This window comes from Marmota flaviventris, chromosome 12, assembly GCF_047511675.1.
Source record: "Marmota flaviventris isolate mMarFla1 chromosome 12, mMarFla1.hap1, whole genome shotgun sequence".
NCBI classification, from domain to species: Eukaryota; Metazoa; Chordata; class Mammalia; order Rodentia; family Sciuridae; genus Marmota; species Marmota flaviventris.
The window spans coordinates 32,071,183-32,090,999 of NC_092509.1; the positions used below are offsets into that span (position 1 = coordinate 32,071,183).

The 19,817-nt window shown below is 40.7% G+C and overlaps 1 protein-coding gene across 1 annotated transcript in view; it reads left to right on the top strand.

Annotated features, from left to right (window-relative positions):
• Pip4k2a (phosphatidylinositol-5-phosphate 4-kinase type 2 alpha) overlaps positions 1–19,817 on the top strand; it is a 158,705-nt gene that overhangs the window by 89,778 nt on the left and 49,110 nt on the right. The window contains exons 2-3 of the mRNA XM_027928672.3: positions 6,875–6,972; positions 8,711–8,807. Coding sequence (XP_027784473.1) covers positions 6,875–6,972; positions 8,711–8,807 — 195 coding nt within the window. The remainder of the gene's footprint in view (positions 1–6,874; positions 6,973–8,710; positions 8,808–19,817) is intronic.

Consider the following 19,817-nt stretch of genomic DNA (forward strand, 5'->3'; position numbering starts at 1 on the left):
GGTTTTGTATAACTCAGGGACAACTCAGTGACTTCAGTTCTAAAACCTCCAGCTATGATGGATTCTTGCATCCTGCAAGTGCCCTGAACCCCTATCTTCTAGTAGTCATGATTTTAGTTTTCTGCTTATCTACTTCCTAAAGTGAATGAACCCCAAAGCAGAAAAATCTTTGAAGTTAGTGATTAGTGGGAGGAATCCTTATATGGTTTATCAACCATGGAGCCACAAAGAATTTGGGGATTTTTTTTCCCCCCTCTGGTTGTATACAAAGTATGTTCACACCAATTTGTGTCTTCATACCTGTACTTGGATAATAATGATCAACACATTCCACCAGCATTAATTACCCCATGCCCCCTCCCTTTCCCTTCAACCCCTCTGCCCTATCTAGAGTTCGTCTATTCCTCCCATGCTCCCTCTCCCTATCCCACTATGATTCAGCCTCCTTATATCAAAGAAAACATTCAGCATTTAGTTTTTGGGGATTGGCTAACTTCACTTAGCATTATCTTCTCTAACTCCATCCATTTACCTGCAAATGCCATGATTTTATTCTCTTTTATTGCTGAGTAATATTCCATTGTATATATATGCCACAACTTTTAATCCATTCATCTATTGAAGGGCATCTAGGTTGGTTCCACAGTTTTGCTATTGTGAATTGTGCTGCTAAAAACATTGATGTGGCTGCGTCCCTATAGTATGCTGTTTTTAAGTCCTTTGGGTATAGACCAAGGAGAGGGATAGCTGGGTCAAATGGTGGTTCCATTCCCAATTTTCCAAGAAATCTCCATACTGCTTTCTATATTGGCTGGACCAATTTGCAGTCCCACCAGCAGTGTATGAGTGTGCCCTTTCCCCCCATATTCTCGCCAACTCTTATTGTTGTTTGTATGCATAATAGCTGCCATTCTGACTGGAGTGAGATGAAATCTTGGATTTAATTTAATTTAATTTGCATTTCTCTAATTGCTAATGATGATGAACATTTTTTCATATATTTGTTGATTGATTGTATATCCTCTTCTGAAAAGTGTCTGTTCATGTCTTGGCCCATTTATTGATTGGATTATTTGGTTTTTTGGTACTTAGCTTTTTGAGTTCTTTATATACCCTAGAGATTAGTGCTCTATCTGATGTGTGAGGGGTAAAAATTTGCTTCCAAGATGTAGACTCTCTATTCACCTCACAGATTGTTTCTTTTGCTGAGAAGAATTTTTTTAGTTTGAGTCCATCACATTTATTGATTCTTGATTTTAATTTTTCACCACAGGAGTCTTATTAAGGATGTTGGAGCCTAATTTTTTTAGGCTAAGTCCAGCAAGTGGAAAGAATTTTCAGATACTGATAAGAAGAAGTTATGGAAGAGGGGGTAGAAATTAATATTAGTGGTGATGTCAGGATCCTCTTGTAGAAGCTGGAAGCAGTTGAAAATCTGGTAAAGTCTGTGGACTCTATATGGCATATTTGTTAGTTGTTAATTTGCCTAAGAAATGAATGAAAGTTAAACTAGTATCCAAAACCATCATAGCATGGTTATGCATTACTGTTCTTTTTCCATTGGGTCCTTGCTGATCATGAATCCTTGATGCTTATTCTGCTATGGTTTATCACCTTGCAGTTTCTCACTTTATTATTAAATTATACTTATAAATATGCACTCATACTTAAGTGGTAGGAATGTTACTTGGGAGATAAATAAGCCCTTTTCAACCTGCATCTTGAGATTTGGAGGAGGGATAAGTGGGTCTTTCAAGATCATCCCACTCCACTGTCATCTCCCCTCTTAGCCCAAAGCTTGCACTGCCACTATGTAGGTCCCTCTATTAGAGTTGATAACAGCAGTGTAGCCAGAAGTTCCCACACTGGATACTTCCTGTTTCATCTCAATAAGGCATAATTTGTAGGGAATCTTCTTTACTATAATCAGATTAAGTATCTCAGTGTCTCCTCTACATGTAAGGGTTTTGTTTTTGTTTTTCCTTTTTGTGTATTCTTAGCTGAATGAAAATCAGTTGCTAATTATGCATTAGTCTGAGAACATAGTGTTTAGAGTGAATGTATCTGAATTAATTGTCAATAATAATGCTTCACCATTTATGAACATATTCTTTGCTTGACTTAAAAATCTTACAAATTAGTGAGGTTTACTTTAAAGTGTCACGGCATGGGCTTTGTGGGGATACCTCTGCATGCCTTAATTTCAGAACTGTTGCCAGCTGGGTCTTGCTTATTTATTCCTTGTCCAGTAGCTATTTATTATTTCTATTTTTTTGAAGCTTAATTGCAACCTCTATTTCCTTACCAGTGTGAATTCGGTCTCCCATCTGCAGGAGTGATGTTCACTGCAGTCAGCAGAGCTAACTCACAGAATAACAAACCTGTGTTTTACAGTGTTGGAAGGAAATTGCATTTGATGTAAATTGGAATGTCTTGCTGAGGAGAGGAATTGAGACACCTTTTCTGAGTTGGGCTATATGGCATTTTAAGAGGAAATACACATTAATTTTGCTGTACTTTGAGTTAAACATGTTAAAGTAAAACTAAGATAATTGTTTCTAATAAATAATTTCTTTGCAAATTGATTTTACATCCTTCAAGGATACTGTTTACAATTTATTAAGATTTAAGTAGAGCTTTGGGGAATATTTATTTTTCCTTTTTGGAAGTGATAGGCAATGTCAGGGGGATGATAACTGTTCAGTGACCCAGGCCTTTTCCAAATTTAAATGGTGCTGTAGAAACCTCTGCTGGTTTAATTATAGATCATGGTGCATATTCAGTTAATTCAATAAATTAAACATGCAGTTACCATTGCATTTCTACTTCAAGAAAACAAGGAATCCTTACAATTTTTAACACAGTAAAGACAAAAATTTCAGGTAGATGCCTAATGGATGCACCATGACTCCCAACCTCACAGGAAACAGATGTTTAAATGGGTCCTGGGTTCTGCCAGTCCTACTCCCTGAATTGTGTATCTGAGGTATCTCAAGTGAGCTGCCTTGACTAGGAAGACTTCAGCTTGGGCTGGGTTCCAGGTACAGCTCAACATTTAGAAGCTAGTATCTTACCTGATCTCACTAAGCCTCAATTTCCTTAGCTGTAAAATGGGGATAATGACAGTTCTTACTGCATTGGGTTGTGAAGATCAGATAAGATACTGTGTCCAGAGTGTTTAACGTGATGCTTGGCACATGTCCAGTAAGCACAAACAACGAGAATAAAGTCAGGGGAGGCACAGCTAAGCGAAACTCCTTCCTCCACCCCACCATGCCAACTCCTCTCTGCCCTCCTGCTTCCTTCACTGTTGAATTAGAATACAATTAGGGACATGTTGACACTTTGTACTAAACCTTTGCATACACCCTCCCTGCCCATGTTTGGCCTTGTTTCCATTGATATTGACAACAAAGCTGCTTTATTTCATATGTTGGGCCCCAGCATTGTCAGCACCCATGCCCGATGGCTAGGCAGAGAGGCAGTGTTTTGGGGGTGACTGTCCCAACATAAACAGGGTGCAAAAATACCCAGCCTACAGCCTCTCCACATGGAAGTATTTCTAATACACTCACAAAATAATGAGCATTATAGAACTGTGAATATGACTGTCAGCAGAAATAGAGAACCAGAGTGTATTTGCCAGAGTGGTTTGACAACTGTTAAGTACTTCACAAGTATAAAGTGGTATTGCCCTTTTGTTATAAGAGTTCATTAAATATTTGCAACCTGAAAGAACTGTCAATGTATCTGAATAATATAACTATCGCTTTCCATTTTTAAGCTAACCTAATAAAATTTTAATAAACTCCAAAACCACTTTTATCTCCATAAATTTTGGATTTCATAATGTATGCTTATTCCTAAGGGGGGTATTATTCTTTCCTTCAAAACAGTAACAGTTAATACAAATCTTTTTGTTTCCTTTCATGAATATTATATAACCTACATACATATATGTGTTCCTCAATTTAAATATCTATAAAGACAGACAACGTATGAATTCTTTGCTTAAAAAATACTGATAATAAGTATAAACTAATGATCAATTATTGTTCATTTTGTTATCAATTTTGGAATGGGCCATATAGAATGGTTGAGCTAGGTAGAATACCAAATCAATAAATTATAATTTTCCCGAACTAAATTCTAAGAATTTATCCTGAAAACGTCAAGTTCACACCCAAGCAAGAGCCACCTTATTAATAGGATTAACCCCACCTTATTAAAGATGGTAGGTCATTGTCATTACCTGCACCAGCTCATCAATTTGAACTAGAAACAAGCCACACAGTTTAGTGTATGTAATGAATAGCATAATAATAAGCTAAAAGAGAGTGTTCCCAAGAAGTTAAATGACCTTTCAAAGATCAGGCTGTGGGAGTTACTACAGTTCAGTAAACCTGATGAATGACTGCCAATCCTCATATACAACAAAATGGAATGTGCCTATAGAAAAAATAATATAAGGCTCATAGGTATACTACTAAAATATATGTGTAAATATTTTAAGTGGTAGATTCTCTGTTTCATGAATTATTTGTTCACAGATCATTATATCTAGAAGTTTGAAAGGCGATTTGTGTGTGTGTTGGGGGTGGGGGCCAAAGGAAATTTGAACCTACTGTGAATGAAAGCAGTCTGGAAGAAAGAGAAAGTAGCCATGAAATAAAGAGCATAACTCATCTCAATCTGCTCCTCAATTACAAAGCTATAGCTACAGCTATCCTAGGACATATTGTAATCTGCAAAATGAGAGATTAGCCCATATAATCTGAGGTTCTCTGTTAGTTTCAGCCTTTTATGCACGTAAACCAAGGTGTAAGTGTAATCATCTTTGATTTGTCTTCACATTTCCTGTCTTCCTACTGATGAGGACCAAGTATTCCCTAACTCTGGAGGGAGCCTGATTTATAAGAAATGGGACTTATAGAAATAACTAAAAGTACATATTCTCTGGAGTTGGGTGTGTGTGTGTGTGTGTGTGTGTGTGTGTGTGTGTGGTGGGAAGGGGCACTGAGGATCGAATCCAGGGCTCTACCAGAGGCTGTATTCCCAGCCCTTTTTTATTTATTTTGAAACAAAGTCCTGCTAAATTGCTGAGGCTGGACTCAAATTTGGCATCCTCCTGCCTCAGCCTCCAGAGTAGCTGGGATTACAGGCATGCACCACCACATACTGCTTCCCTGGCATTTTTTGGTTTTGTTTTTGTTTTTTTGACCCCAGTGCTAGAGAGTGAAGCCAGGCCCTTGTGCATGCTAGGCAAGGGCCCCATCACTGAGCTACCTACATCCCTAGACCCCAGACTTAAATGGCACCTTACTCATGGCTCACCATTCCTCTAGCACCACATCAGGCTTTGCTCCCTCCGAGAAGCCCTTCACCCTCACTTGTGACAGTACACTTCGTGCTGAGTTCCTGTGGCATTTATTGCCCAGACTTTGCCATTCGTTATAGCTGCCTTATATTTGACTCTTGTGTTGTGATGTCCTGCCCCATTAGCTAGAGTGGAAACTCAGTATAGTCAGAGATTGTATTTTATACCAATTTTCCATTTCCAAGTGATTGTCCCGGGACTCCCTTGCTCCTTTATCTTTATATCACACTTAACCAGCAAAAATCCTTAAACCTGAAGGACTCCAGAGGTCAAGTTCTGCTGGCCTGTCACTCCTCCAGGTTACTTGCTTCTCTAAAAATCAGCTACCGTGCACTGCACTCTCAGCTCTGCCCAGAAGACCAACCCCATTTCTTTCACATTTTGTTATCACTCTTTTAAGCTCCTGTGTTGTCTTTAAGCCTCTGAACCCTTTAACCTTGGCTCAAGAAAGGGTTGAAATTGGCATTAGTCTTCAGGCTTTCTTGACAAACATGATCACAGTCCCTTTGGGTGACACTCACTGTGGGAAGGAGAGTGCCTTGGAGACTTGCTTTCTGTGAACCCAGCAATGTGTTAAAAACTGCTGTATCAAGGAACTCATGTTTTGTTTGTTTATTTGTTTGCTCATCTTTACTTTTGGGAACTGAGACTCCTAAGAGTACCTTTCATTCTACTGGAAGTATACATCTTTGAAGTGGCTTATATTGCCAGCAACAAGGGAGGTGTGTACATTGGGAACCATGATACAAAAATGATTAATCAAGGAGAAAGGTCAAGTTTTTCACAGTCCTATGTGAGAAGCTGCCCCTGTCACTCACTGGAATTTAAACAGAACTGGATTCTACCCGGCGTCCTCTGGAACCACAGCTTTGCTTTTGTTCCAAACTCCTGTCCAGTCCGTCTTCCTCTCGTGTAGCCCCGGGCTGGCTGTCTTCCTTGTTCCCTCTGAGAAGGGTCCTCTCTTGGTAACTTATGCCCCACCCCAATATATTTTTTTTAACCTTAGTTCCCTTAAGAATGGTAAAGACCTCCTGAATGTCATTATTATTATTTGAGCTCTCCAAAGTTTAAATCATGTCTATTAATCAACATATATTTACCTCAAAATTAAAAATCCGTCTCAGAGAACAGAGAGGAGTTGTCTTGGAAATATGATCAAAGGAGCTCTGGGTCCTAGAGGGAATGGAGGAGAGTAGAGTGGGGACAAGTAGGGACAGGTGGCCTTGAAGGCTACCCCTCACCCCCAGTATTCCCCTTGGTCACTACCAGTGGCCACTAAGGTCCAGATCAGATAGAGAGATAAGAAGCAGCAGCCTGAGCTGGATGGGAGCCCAGAGGTAGTGCGTAAAGTCAGAAGAGGGAGGGAGGAAGAGAGTTGGAGTAGGAGTAGGAGGAAGGAGAGCAGGCAACCAGGTTTTCTTCGCCAGTATGCATTTAAGTCAAGCCTTTCCCACCAGGATGGTAATAACTGCTGCTATTTATTTTCTGTTTTTCTAGATCAATGAGCTGAGCCATGTTCAAATCCCTGTCATGTTGATGCCAGATGACTTCAAAGCCTATTCAAAGATAAAGGTGGACAATCACCTTTTTAACAAGTAAGTACAAGTGCAACCTCTCATAGGCCTGCTGGGGCTGCTGTAAGAGTATGATTTTTGTGAATTTCTGTAATCACATAATTTTTTCAATGGGTAGGAGTAAAGTTTTGCTGATGAAGTTAATCCTGTGATAAACATAACCATCTGTCATTTTCAGAGAAGCAACAGCAGGCCCTCTGGGATAATATCCTTTTGCCATATGGCATATTGTTCTCTATGAATATCTTATACGTTAAAAGTGATATTCTCATTACAATTTATAATTTTGAAGCTGTAAATTGCTTGAATTTTTGAGCAGTGATGAACCTCTGCTCTCTTGCACAACACTTGGAAAATGATAACTTTATGAACAGAAATGACTACATCATAGAACAATAACGAATTAAGGTATATTCCTATATCACATAATTGGGTGCCATATTAGATATTAAGAATATTCTTCTTCATGGAATGTTATTTTAGGCATCATCATGGAGCACCTATTAGATCTTAAGTAATCCATTGAGAGTGAGAAATGCAGTGATATATAAGACATTGCCCTGCCCACAAGGGATCACCATCAGACCAGTAGTTGAACACTGACACAGGAACAAATCACTGTAACGTAGTGTGCAAAGTACAGTAATAAGGGTGTATCACCAGGCACGGTGGTGCACACCTGTAATCCCAGCCATTTGGGAGGCTGAGGCAGGAAGATCAAGAGTTCAAAGCCAGTCAGCAGTTTAGAGAGGCCCTAAGCAACTCAGCAAGACCCTGTCTCGAAATAAAATATAAAAAAGGGCTGGGATGTGGTTCAGTGAATAAGTGCCTCTGGGTTCAATCCACGGAAACAAAAAAAAAGGGGGGGGGGGGTATGTGTGTATATAATTTATGTATTTGGATCCATAGGAACACAAAGAGGGAAGCAATTCTACATGAAGGAGTAAAACTCTTAAGAAATCCCTCCCACATGTGGATCAATTATGAAATTTCTTTTTCATTTTCTTTTCCTTTCTATTTTCTGTGGTGCTAGGGGATGAAACCCAGGGCCTTACACATACTAGACAAGCACTCCATACTGAACCACATCCCAGACCTTCATGAAATTTCTTAATGGGGTCATTGTTCTCATATGAAACTGACGTGTTTATACTTCCCGTAATGTTGTGTAGAGGTTAGCTTTTCTAGGAAATTTCTCCATGGAAATGTAGAATGTAGTATCTATATACAACAGGTTATCTGGGGCCTCAGTAACAGAACAACATGGAGACCACTGTGGGGCTTGCTGGGCTGACCCTTTCTCACACTCCTGCTTCTTCTTCTTCACTGTTTCCCTCCACTGGCCTCTCCACCTCCACCTCTTCTATGGGGAATGGCTATTACGTGTGGCCAGAGTTAAGGGGTCACACAGTCCAGATATATTTGAGACAGAAGGTGGTATTACTACTCTGTTCCCTTCTGTCTCCCAGATCTTTTTTAATTTTTTATTTTAGTTGTTGATGGACCTTTATTTTATGTATTTATATTCAGTGCTGAGGATCAAACCCAGTGCCTCACACATGCTAGGCAAGTGCTCTACCACTGAGTCACAGTCCAGCCCTGTCTCCTAGATCTTACTGGGTTGTACCTGGTTCTGTGAAATCATCCAGGACAGTGAACTCCAGACACTTCCTTGGTACACAAAGAGCTAAATGGGAGCAGATTCAATGTGGCTAACTCTTCTTCTGACTGAGCTTTATGCCACATGTGATCATTTCAGAGAAAACATGCCGAGCCACTTCAAGTTCAAGGAATACTGCCCGATGGTTTTCCGTAACTTGCGAGAGAGGTTTGGAATCGATGACCAGGATTTCCAGGTGAGTTGCTTTTATAACAGTTCTTGGCTGGAAAGTGGGTTCCATCATACCTTTTGCTCTATAAAACGGGATTTGTATATTTTTATTATTGTAAGTGTGTATATAGTACCAATCTGCATTTCATATAAGCAGTTTTCAATGTTCTTTCTGAAGTAAAAAGTTCTCAAAGTTAGGGCCCTGTATGCAATTTCTTATAAGAAATGACTCTTCTTTGGAAGGAGACAAGCCGTGAGCATTTGGTGAATGCTCTCATTTCCAGGTGGAAGTTTCTACCAGAGGAGCTGCCTCCTGATTTCTGCGGTCAGGTGTGTCCACAGCCATGCCAGTGTGTGTGTGTGTGTGTGTGTGTGTGTGTGCGCTGAATTCATAGGAATTTCAGAAATTGTTTTCTAGCTGATTTGCTGCTTGTCAAGTTGGCAAACTCTGACGCTTGCCACAGTGTTTTCATCAAAGGCCACACTTTGCGCACTACAATGCTAAATTGTAGAGTGCCCATGGCACTGTTGTCACCACCAGGAACCCACCAGTTCTTGGCACAGTGCTGTGGAGCATCTTCCTCTTGCTCTCGGCTCCTCCCACATGTAAATGGGCACTGTTGCTTCACTCCCTGTCTTTGCCTGGTCTTGATTTTAACTTTGAAATCCAACTTAAATTTTTAAATATTTCTTGCATGATCATTTTCCTAAGAAAGGACCTGACGTTGGATAAGTTTAATATAGCCAACCAGATGCATAAGGATTTCCTTATGAGCAGAATTCTAAGTACTGACTTATTTTAAATCTTTCAGATACAATAAACACTTTCATGTGGGGCACAGTGGTACACGCTTGTAATCCCAGCAGCTCGGGAGGCTGAGACAGGAGGATCTCAAGTTCAAAGCCAGCCTCAGCAAAAGTGAGGTGCTAAGCAACTCAATGTGACCCTGTCTCTAAATTTAAAAAAAACAAAATAGGGCTTGGGATGTGGCTCAGTGGTTGAGTGCCCCTGGGTTTAATCCCCAGTACACCCCCTGCAACAACAAAACAAAAAACCCACTTTCTATTATTTGCCCTAATTTAAAAAATCTTAATTTATCCTGCATTAAGTGTCATATTGATACTCTCAGTGGCTTTATAAGTTGAATATTAGCATGGCTTTCCCTGAATTTTCTATTAAAAAATAGGATCCCTTAGGCAAGTCACACTTAGTACTCTTTCCTAAAGATCTATTCTCCCACTTCCCACCCAGGCTCTTGTTGAAAGCCTTCAAGAATTTCTCCCATGCTTACTCAAAATGAGATGTTGCCATACTTTGAGAAAGCTGTGCTGGCCAGGTTGCCGGTGACATCCCCAGACATCCCCTTATTGTGGATCGGGGTTGTGGTCTCCACAGAGGCCCAGGCTCTGGGCTGAGGAGAAGTGAGGGGGGCAGGCAGGATGTGGGTGCTCTGCTCTTAAAACTGCACTGAAGCCGACACTCACGGGAGCTTTGTCAGTAAGACTTAGATGGCACTTACACGCTTGACATTTACTGCTGAAAAAACAAGTAATTTTTAAAGAATAATTGTTGGAATAGTAAAAGGGGTTCATATGACATAAGAAGGGATAATTCCATATGATTTAAGAACTGTTACTACATTTAAATGGGCCATATGAAAATGAACTAGCCACTTTAAAAGGAATTAATGGCAGATTACATTGACATCTTTAGGAAATCTCCTCTGCCTGACTCTGGGGCCAAACACAAGCGTGTCCCTCCTCTCTCCCCATCTTTTTTAAAAAAATGAAACGGCTGCATTGGCATTTAACAGAAACTGAGTTTTAAGGGCCCACGCCCTTCAAAGAGGCCTAAACTGATTACACTGCATTCTGAATTCTGCCCTGAAGCAGGATAAAAAGTAGTTTTGAAACTCTGAAAATGACCAATTTGGTTGCTGAAATACTAAGATGCTACTATTTCCCCCTGAAAACAAAACGGTATAAGTTGGTATTTAAGTAAGTGCAAATTGCTGAGTACAAACTTTGAAGGGAAATGAGGCAAGTGGAGGATGATTCACAAGTAACTAATTGGCAAGTCTGTTAAACTCTTAGCTTGAGAGATCAGTACTGAGGAGAGTGGGTGTGAGTGTGATTGACCATCCCAGCACCCCTCCCTGCCTCAGCTCTGCTCACTGCTTTTGGTATTTAAATTATGGCTTTTTCTTTGGCAACTGTGTTTCTATTTGAGAGAGAGAGGTGGGGGGGAGGGAGGGAGGAAGAGTGGGTGTTCAAAGTAGCTTTAGTAAACCTCCTATACACTTTTCTTCTCTCCCCCATCCTACCTCCCTTTCCCAGTGTCTGTACTTCCCAAGACAGCAGCCCTTGAGCTTCAACTGTAGACAAGATTTTAAATGTGGAGATTAACCCGGTTTGTTGGCTACTGGTTTGGAAAAAAAAAAAGAAGGCAGGTCTGACGACATTGGCAATGGAATCACACCTTATAGGCCCTGTGCACTGCAGGGGCCAAGGCTGAAGGCAGGTGTGGACCAGAGGGGCCCATGGTCCATTCATCAGGGCCAGTTCCAAGCAGCAGATGTGGGTTGGCACGTGAGCACTGAATAGAAGCAGTTTCCTTTTTCCCTCCTAGAGCTGAGCAGAGCCTCCCACTGGCCACTTATACTGCTCCTGAGTTCTGGATGCACAACTCTGTGTTCATTTTCTGAAGCACTTGCATTTTGGACAAGCAACTTAAGATCAATGTAGCATTAAGGAGCTTCATCATCTGATTCAATTTGTATTCAGACTTTTCGTTTAAATCAAAAGGATAAATGGGCTGGACTTGTTTGTGTGAATGCCTTTTTGTTGCACCTGAAAAATGTCAGTATTGATTAATGGAAGTCACTCTAATAAAAGTAGACCATAGGGGGGATAGTAGAGGATAGGAAAGGCAGCAGAACACAACAGACACTAGTATGGCAATATGTAAATCAATGGATGTGTAACTGATGTGATTCTGCAATCTGTATATGGGGTAAAAATGGGAGCTCATAACCCACTTGAATCAAAGTGTGAAATATGATATATCAAGAACTATGTAATGTTTTGAACAGCCAACAATAAAAAATTTAAAAAAATAAATAAATAAAATTTAAAAAAAGGGGGAAAGGGGAAAAAAAAACAAGGGAGAGAATTAAACAACAGCAGATGGGGTAGAGAGGGAAGATGAGAGGGAAGGGGAGGGGGGATAGTAGGGGATAGGAAAGGTAGCAGAATACAACAGTCATTAATATGGTATTATGTAAAAGTGTGGATGTGTAACCGATGTGATTCTGCAACTTGTATTTGGGGTAAAAAATGGGAGTTCATAACCCACTTGAATCAAATGTATGGAAGATGATATGTCATGAGCTTTGTAATGTTTTGAACAACCAATAAAAAAAAAAAAAAGATTCCTACAGCTATAAAAGAATAAATTTGTGCTGTTCTGAAAAAAAAAAAGTAGACCATAGTAATCTGCCTACCTAATTGAGCTCTATCTGTCATCTTAAACTTCTTGAAAGGAACTGAAAAACTTTCCTGCTAGCTCAGTAAACATTTGTGTCTTTCCTGTTTTGATTTCTTAATTATCTTTTAAAACAAAAATTTCTTTTCCTTGCTATTGAAGACAAATTCAAACAATAATTCTAGAATATTCATCATTAATAACAGTACCATCTAATGTAGATGTGTAAACCTCTGCATGTGTGTACCTAGTGCTTCTAGATTCAGAACTTTCTCCAAAACAATTAGTACTTTTTTAAAGTAACAAGATTGGTTTGTAATATGCTCAGAGTTGAATTATGTTCATCTCGTTTTTTGGCCACTGTGACTCCACATGGCCCTTTTTTCAAGATGAATGCTGCCCTGGCCGCCTCCACTGTTACCATTGCTGCAGTTTTATTTCTGCCATGCCACTGCCACCTTAAGACCTGGTCTCTTCCGTCATAATTTCACGCGCAATTATCAGCTCAGTGTGTGTTTATTTGTACCTGGTGCATGCCAGGCTCTGTGCTAGACGTTCCAGGGAATACAGAAGAGTGAAACAGTCACTTTGATGGATTCTATATTAGCTACTAAAGAGATTTACAGAAAACCAGGCATTAAAATTTTTAATGTTCTTCAAGCTATGCCCCTCTTTTTAGCCATGCAGGATTTCAGAGCCCCTTGTGACATTTCCTCTTGGGAAATCAGATGGAGGCTTCAGTTCATTTCTGAGATGCAGAGAGGGTTGCCCACCATAAACCAAAAAGTTCTGCAGGTCGGAGCCAGCTATTAAACCTAAATACACCACATAATTGAAACTGAGCCCTCTTGTTCATTGTGTTGGATAATATCAGGTTTACATTTCCCCTACTGCGCCTCCTGAATTAGAATCCCTCATTATTCGCATTTGATGCCTTTTCTTTGTTTTTGTAACCAAGAATTCTAATTTTAAAATGATTAATTTTAAAAGTTAACAGTTTAAACTTTTGAGGTCCTTGTTTCAAGTTTCAAATTCTAAAGCATTATTTTTTTCAGTGAATTCTAACCTTTGGAGGGGGGAAATCTGCTGCTATATCTGGAATATTATTAAGTCTATCAAATAAAAAATGTTCTTCAAATGTAGATTTTTCAAATTGACTTTAAACTGCCTGAAGACAGGGATGGTGGCTGTTATTTCCTGGCTGCCTTCCCAGTGGTTAGCACAGAGACAGACCCTCAAGAGAGATTTATGGAAGAAAGGGAGAAGGGGCCAAGGGGCCATAATAGGGGTAACAGAGCTCATACATGTGAAGCAGTTGGATGGCGGTGGAATTGAAGACAAAGCTGGGGGAAAGCCAGACTCACATGGGAACAGGGCTGAAGACCTCAACCCTGTTTTGCAGCCAGCTAACAGCCCTGTGGATTTTGCGCAGGGGAGGAGCCATGACATGAGGTCTGTACTTTCTAGAGATGATTGACTGGTTATATGTAGAGATACAGACGTTAGGAGACTGTGGCGTATTGCACTGAGTAGGAGGAGGCATACCTGACAGGGCCAGGGCACTTGTCACCAACACCCTAAAGCAGAGAGCGGCTTCACAAGAACTAAGACATGTAAACTGCCAGGTTGGAGGGGAGACTGATGGCTCTCAGGGGCCTAGAACAGGAGCCATTGAGTTGGGGGACTGGAGAGCAGCTGAGGGAGCATTAATCCAGATCACAGAGGGAAGGAAGATCGAGGGTGGGATAGAGAGGAGGAGGAAGTTGAGTTTTTGACACCTTGGCTCTGGAAATGACTGTGAGATGCCCCCATGAGGCTGGTGGTCAGGACAGGGTGAGGAACAGAAGCCCTGCCATGGGAAGGATGGGCACTGACATGGTCACCGAAGTCCCCTGTGGTCCTGTCTCTTTAAAATCATACCAGCATGCTCACTACCCTGTATGTGCTTGCTCCTTGAACTGTCTATGCTCTTTTATTCCTTTGTCACTGGGTTTGCTCATTGTTCACATTTGTCCTCTTGGATTAGCTACTCTGTGCCTCCCAGTGAGCCCTGGAAGGCAGCTCTGCCCTGAGCAAAGATGCTCCTGGACTAAAACCCACAGGATTACTCTCACTGCCTGTCAGCGTCATTAGACTTTTCTGGTGCTTTTTCTCCTCCTCTTTGCAAGCTGAACAAATTACTAGCCCCACCACAGACTGCCCCCACCTATGAGCCTACACTTCCTGTCTGGCTGTATTTCCTGCCATGAACCTGCTTGGGATTGCACCTCATGCTGTGGACCCAAGACCTGACAGTCAGCCATCCTTCTCACTAGGTGCTCCTATCAAGTTAAATGCATGTTTGTTTTTCATGAGCCTTGGGGACCTGTCTCTCTTGGGGACCTGTGTTTTAATCTCCATAGTTAAGTAGCTCTGAAATTTTAAAAGGTGATCTCATGGTACTCCATGAAGTTCCTGCAACTCTGCTGCTTTCTCTGTTGATCATTACCTTTCATTTTTATGTTTTTTTCTTTTCTGATAAGTTGTTTCATTATTGATAAGCACTAGATTGCTCTGTGTCTTGCTCCCCTCTATAATGAAAGCCATTCTACACCTGGGATCACAGCTCAGGCTTTCTTTGAAATTCCCCTAAGAGCTTAACACAGGGCTTTGAACACAGTGTGCATTGAATAAATCCTTGATGACGATGTTCAAGTTAGCATGTTGGTCTTTAACTCTCTGACGAGGTCAGAAGACCATCTGTGCTCATTCAGAGATGTCAAATGTAAAACCAGAAAGCAGGCTTCTCTGGGCAGTCACTCCCATCTCCCAGGCTGTGTGATTTGAAGCATGTAATCATAATCCTGAGTTGTCAGCGGGACAGTGATTGGTTTCCAGGTTTCCAGTCCATGAAACAGGTAACATGGTTGGGGAGAAGAACATTTCCTAAGAGTTAGAGGCCCAGTGGAGTCTCAGGTCTTCAGTGACCTTAAACCATTGACCTAGCCCTCAGGGGTCTAGGTTTCCTCATCTGCAAAATGAGGGAGAAAAACATAATGCTGAGGCCCTCCCAGCTAAGCTGTCAGATCTCTGAATCTATTATTAAGTCAAGTGAGTACATGACTGTCACTTAGGTTCTTGTATACAATGTTGACATATGCTCTTGCTCCAATGGTGGCTTTACACACTTGAGCATGACAGAATTGATTTTAAGTGGCCTTTCCTTTGAATAACAGAACTTTTCACATGTGATTTTTAGTCAAATGTACAAACTATCAAAATGGGGAGAAAATCTATATATGCAAGACTATGATTAGTTCAAGAAAATTAAATGTGGAGAATGCTTGGTACTAAAAAAAAGTACAGTAGAACATAACAGTTGCTAAATCGGGACATTTTTATGAGGGGTATAAAAGATTGGCCTTAGGAATGAGCTAATTAAATTGACCTTTATATTTCCTCCACCCTTCTGGAGACTCCACTAATCCTGGACCTCCCACTGCGGAAATAAACATTTTCCACGCAGACTGTTAGAGGAGGGGGAATGGACAGCACCATTTATCCTTTTCTTAGGGACAATAAATTTCCAATTATAAATGTAAGAAGGCCATCAAAGAGGGAGCTTCATATCTCATTATCTTCCTTTATTTCCTGTTGAAGGCCGGCATGGCATCAGAGCTTCAAACACAGCTGTTGAGGTTTGAAGTAGGATGTCATAAGGCCAGATGTTTACATGCCAGGTTGCAGGATCGTCAGGCCAAGATAGATTGAGCAGTCATATTCTCACCTGTCCTGCACCTAGTAATTCTTTCCTAGAACTTGAACTTATGTCCAACCATTCACTTTGTCCTCATCTCCCCCACCTGCTCCCCAGCAAGCCTTGGAGAGTCCTTCAAAGTGGCATTTACTGTCTACTACAGTCACATCTAGGGACTGAAGTAAGAGCACCCACAGGGTCACCTTGCTTACCCAGAGACAGTGGGGGACTGTAGCTACAAGTAGGTCACCTGGTGGGGGATGAGTGTTTAGGGGCCTTGCAAGAGGAATGTCTGGGCCAATCACATACACCTGTGTACTGAGGACTACTTTGGTATGAAATATCCAGACAGGGGATTGAACCCAGGGCCTCACAGATGCAGAAAGTAAATTAACTAGTGGCTTCTAGGTGGGGGAATGGGGGAGAGAATGGGAGTAACTACAAATGAACTTGAGGTTTCTTTTGGGAGAGATGAAGTGTTCTAAAAATGATTGTGGCAATATTTATATAAGTTTGTGAATGTGTTGAGAATGATTGAATTATGTACTGTAAATAGGTAAATGGTATATTATGTGAACTCTATCTCAGTTAAAGCTATTAATGAAGAAGAGTGCTTGAGTTTGAAATTAGTTTATATTCAATAAGAGACTCCCCCCCCCCCATACTGATTCTGGATACCTTTTCTTTTTAATATATCTTTATTTTATTTTTAATTTATTTTTATGTGGTGCTGAGGATCGAACCCAGTGTCTCACGCATGCAAGGCAAGCAAGCGCTCTACCACTGAGCTCCAGCTCCAGCCATGGATACCTTTTTATTAAGGCAGATTATAATTGTACCATTTCCACTCTGAACAAGTGAATTTAAGGAATGGACTGAGTGGTCATATTATATAGTTTGTAATATGAAACTATCAAATGTATAGAAGGAAAGGAGTCACTGATGAATAGAGATTTTCTTTTTTGCAGTTTGTTTATTTACACTTATCATCAGCATCTTGGTCCCATAAACAAATAGTAAATCATTGTCCATTTCTAAATGTCTGCGAACTGACAGAAGGTAACTAATGCTGAATAATTAGAAGAGCAAATAGGAAACTTAGAAACCATTCACTCCAGCTGTCTCACCTCGCAGATAATCAGATGAGAATAAGGGGTGTAGGGGAGGGGGTTGGTGAGGGGCCTGGAGCCCCTGACTTTAACTTGTTGCTGTGGGACTGTGATCTTTATCCCTCACCTTCTGCTCACCTCCTCCCAGGCCCCACCCTACTGTATCTACTCTTTCCGTGTGGTTTGAAAGGGTGCTGGGCAGTGAGGCCAAGGATAGAAGGAAGATCGTATAAGCTGGTAATTTTCAGCTTGAAACTTCTTTGTAGAATGTTTTAAATTCCCTTTTTAAAAGGTAGGTTATTATTATTGAGAGCTTTAGAAAGTAACTTATTACTATCACTTTTTTTCATAAGTACATTATTTTCTTTTTTTCCTGCTATCACTTTTGAACTGATAGGTCCAGAATCCCAGATTTTGAGTTCAAGTAATGTCACTCTGTTACAGAACGTACTTCTCTAAGCTGTGTCCATGATAAGGAATTTAGTTTTTAATGAGAGTAGATCTTTCAGATTTTGGGTAGATTTCTTAGGGTGATTTCATCTGGCAATTGTCTCATAAAGACAGGCAAATGAGGGTAAAGACTTCTGAATATTTTACTTTAAAAATGGGAAATTATCTTGAAGATAACCAAATGGTGCTGTTTATGCCTTGATTGGATCAGATTTGAATCTGGGGCTTGGTCTTTTAAATCCAGAGATTAAGATGAGAAAGAATTTTTATCATGTTGCCTTCTGCTTGACCTTGTTTCTTCACGTAGATCTCGAACTAGCTTGTTGATTTCATTTTACCTGCTTTCCCTGGTTCTTTTTTGTTTGTGTTTGTTTCCCAGCTTAGTATTGTGGACAGTAACCTGGAATTCAGCATTCCTGCTGTAAAAGATTACTTAGGTTCTTGCCATCATTTGCCAGCGTAACCCATGCAGTTCTGAGCAAAGAAAGGCAGAGGATGGGATATTGTTCTAAAGATAGAAGCCAGTGGTGGAAGGGGAATGAAAACCTCCACCAATTCTTAGACCATGTGAACTAATTAAATAGACATGATGAAATATGCCACATGGTCAGAAATGTGAAGAATTCTTAGGGCTGACATTGTCTCCACAATCAACAAGACTTTTAAGAAGTACTGAGCACTAGGCACCCTTCAGCCCTGTCTTCACGCTGCATGAATCCTCTGACTCCAAGCCCAGGGCTCAGCAGCAGTTTTTCTGTCCTGAAGCCTAGTTCCACAAACACACGTCTGTCTCAGCTCTTGCCTAGAGAGAAGACAGCTCCTACTCCTGTCCCCTTCAGTTACAGTCAAGCAATAAACAGCCCTAGAATCATGATAGCTTGGTACACAGGTTCATAAAAATGTAAGTAAAGGACTCTGGATTACATTAGCTGTTGTTAATGATATTTTCTGCACACTTTACTTGGAAAAATTGAAAACATAAGGACAGGTTTGGTTTTTTGCCAGCTGACTCACACCCTATATTGGTATTAGAAGGTGTTTGTCCATGGAAAAACTGGCATCAACTCTCCCATCATGCTGCCCAGCAGACTGTAGGACCTGGCCCCTCCATGTGTATCATCCCAGTTGATACAGTAAAAAAAGCTAAAATGATCGAGTCATTCATATTTTCTGGGTCTCTGTTTTACTATCTAAGTTAAGTGGTTTGGAATTATTTCTAAGATTGCTTCCAATTCTAATACTCTTTGGTTAGGATATTTAATTACACATGGCAAGACTCTTGGGGAGTGCCGGAAGGTCACCTCCAGGCTGCTTCCCTCAAGCCTCCCCTCCCCTTCTTGCTGTCCCACCTTGTCCAAGCATCCTGTACAATGCTGTGACTCATTCTTCCTTGGGACAGAACAGAGCACCCTGAGGAGTTTCATATGCAGTTTCTGCTAGGTAGCAGGCTGTGGGGAGGCAGCGCAAGGACCACTTTTAACACACAGACCTCCTTCCTCCCTTTGCCCACGTGCTCCTTCTTGCCAAAGTTGTCCTAAATGCATCTGGACCCAAGGAAGTATTATTTTCATGCAGCTCTAAGAACTAGTGTTGTCTTCTCTGTAACCTTGGCCTGAATGGCCTAAGATGATGGTGTCCTGTCTTCTCACTGAATTCTCCCAGGGAAACATGTACTGAGTCACCTTCAAGGTCCATGCCTTCCAGGAGAGCAATGAGCTGTCTTAGAGTAAATACATTTTTAGAGTTATTAAAGATCTGATGTGAGTTCCAATTTAGCCTGCCATCTTCCTGGGCTTATTATTGTCTATGAGGATCAATGAGGCTAAAGAACATAAGCAAGTGCTGATGAATGGCAGATAGAATGAATGGCAGAGCATGTTCTATGTTCCTGACCATTATTACTGCACTGCCTTTAAAACATAACTTTACCTTATTCCAAAGGCTACAAAAATTTGATGGTTATGGTGTTTCATAATAGCAAAAGTTTGGTCTTATCTTTGCCAATTGGCTGTTTTGTTACCTCAGAGGAAGCCTTAGGCAGGAATCTCAGACATTGTACGTGATTCCACTGTAAACCAGATTTTTATCATCAAATAGAAAACTGCACCTGGCTTCTCCTGCCTCATAGTAATGTTGCGAATAAATATGAAATAATGATGATTTTTCCAGGCTTTAGAGTCATTCCAAGGATCAGGCATTTTATGTAAAATTGCATTATCTCATCTTATATTCCACTTGTCTATTAGATGATGTTTT